General features: G+C 55.9%; 1 protein-coding gene across 1 annotated transcript; it reads left to right on the forward strand.

Moving 5' to 3' along the window:
* The first annotated feature begins 942 nt into the window (after positions 1-942).
* LOC141042796 (uncharacterized) lies at positions 943-1,458 on the forward strand. The gene has a single exon (XM_073511691.1). The coding sequence runs from the start codon at positions 943-945 to the stop codon at positions 1,456-1,458; it is 516 nt and encodes a 171-aa protein (XP_073367792.1).
* The last annotated feature ends 215 nt before the right edge of the window (positions 1,459-1,673 follow it).

Consider the following 1,673-nt stretch of genomic DNA (forward strand, 5'->3'; position numbering starts at 1 on the left):
TGCCACTTTGTGGTGTCAAGCCTTCAAATGAGTCCATGGACTCGGGGATTGGGCTATGTTCACTGCCGCTGTGCAGGCGGAGTTCGGTCAGGACGAGTTTGATGCACTCCTACACCGCCTTCATCATCTGAAGCAATCAGGCAGTGTCACGGACTACCGTCTCGCCTTCGAGTCCATCATGTACCATCTGATCGCGCTGGACCCGTCACTCAACAACAAGTTCTTCGTCTCTCAATTCATCACCGCCTGCGCGACGACGTCCGCACGAGTGTGCGCCAGCACGCGCCCACAAGCGTGTCCAGAGCGGCGGCCCTGGCACACATCCAAGAGGAAGAGACCGAGCAGGCCAAGCCACGCGGGCGCCCCGCGATCTACGCGCGTGCTCTACCGCCACCACCAGTGGCCGCGGTCGCGGCGGGACCAGTTCCACCACGCAACGACGGCGCCAAACGTGGCCCGGATGACTTCGGCAGAGAGCGCCAACTGCGGGAATTCAGGCGCGCCAATGGCTTGTGCTTCAAGTGCGGCGACAAGTACAGCAGAGAACACAAGTGCAACAAGATCGGTCAGCTGCTCACCATCGAGGTCGGCGATCATGGTGAACTTCTGTCAGATGATGCCATCCGTGCCCTTGAACTGCTTGATGAACATCCAGAAGACACCGCAACCTGTTACCAGATTTCAGTTCACGCTGTCGCAGGCACGGAAGCAACCGGAACCATGCGCCTCCGCGCACTTGTTGGAAACCAAGTAATGCTGTTGCTGGTGGACTCTGGCAGCACACACACATTCGTCAATGCTGCGTTCGCTGCCCGGGCAGGCTGTGTCGTGCAAGCGGCAGAGCCGGTCACCGTGCGTGTGGCCAATGGCGACACTCTCCAATGTACACAGCAAGTATCCTAACTGAATTGGTGGTGCCAGGGACACACATTCAGCACTGACATGCGTCTGCTCGAGTTGGGTGCCTACGATGCGGTCCTCGGAGTTGATTGGCTAGCCCAGTTCAGCCCTATGAACTGTCATTGGGGACTCAAGACCATGGAATTCCGTTATGACAGTGTTAACATCAAGTTGCAAGGTGTGCACACTCCCACCGAGCCTACACTGACAGAGATGCGAGCCGATCAGCTGTCTAAGTGGATTCAGGGCACCGAGGTATGGGCATTGGCTGTCGTTCACACAGATAATCATCCTGCAGTAACAACTGATGAAGTTCCACCACAACTGCAAGCCTTGCTGGATGAATATGCCGATGTCTTCCAGGAACCCAAAACTTTGCCACCGCATCGGGATTTTGACCACGCGATCCACCTGGAGCCAGGAACGTCTCCACCAAATGTCCGACCCTATCGGTACTCTCCTCTTCAAAAGGACGAGATTGAGCGCCAAGTAGCAGAAATGTTGCAAGTAGGCCTGATCACCACAAGCATCAGCCCGTTCGCCGCACCGGTCCTCTAGGTGAAGAAAAAGGATGGTACATGGCGCTTTTGCGTGGACTACCGTCGCTTGAATGACATCACCATCAAAAACAAGTTTCCGTTGCCAGTCATTGACGAGCTCCTTGACGAGTTGGCGGGCGCTCGATTCTTCTCCAAACTGGATCTTCTCGCAGGATATCACCAGATCCGGATGCGCCCGGAAGATGAAGCCAAAACGGCTTTCAAAACGCATCA

This window comes from Aegilops tauschii, chromosome 3 (assembly GCF_002575655.3).
Source record: "Aegilops tauschii subsp. strangulata cultivar AL8/78 chromosome 3, Aet v6.0, whole genome shotgun sequence".
In the NCBI taxonomy this organism is placed as follows: Eukaryota; Viridiplantae; Streptophyta; class Magnoliopsida; order Poales; family Poaceae; genus Aegilops; species Aegilops tauschii.

What these genes read in the sequence shown, in the direction of transcription:
- LOC141042796 (XM_073511691.1), top strand. Translation starts at nt 943, where the DNA reads ATGCGTCTGCTCGAGTTGGGTGCCTACGATGCGGTCCTCGGAGTTGAT.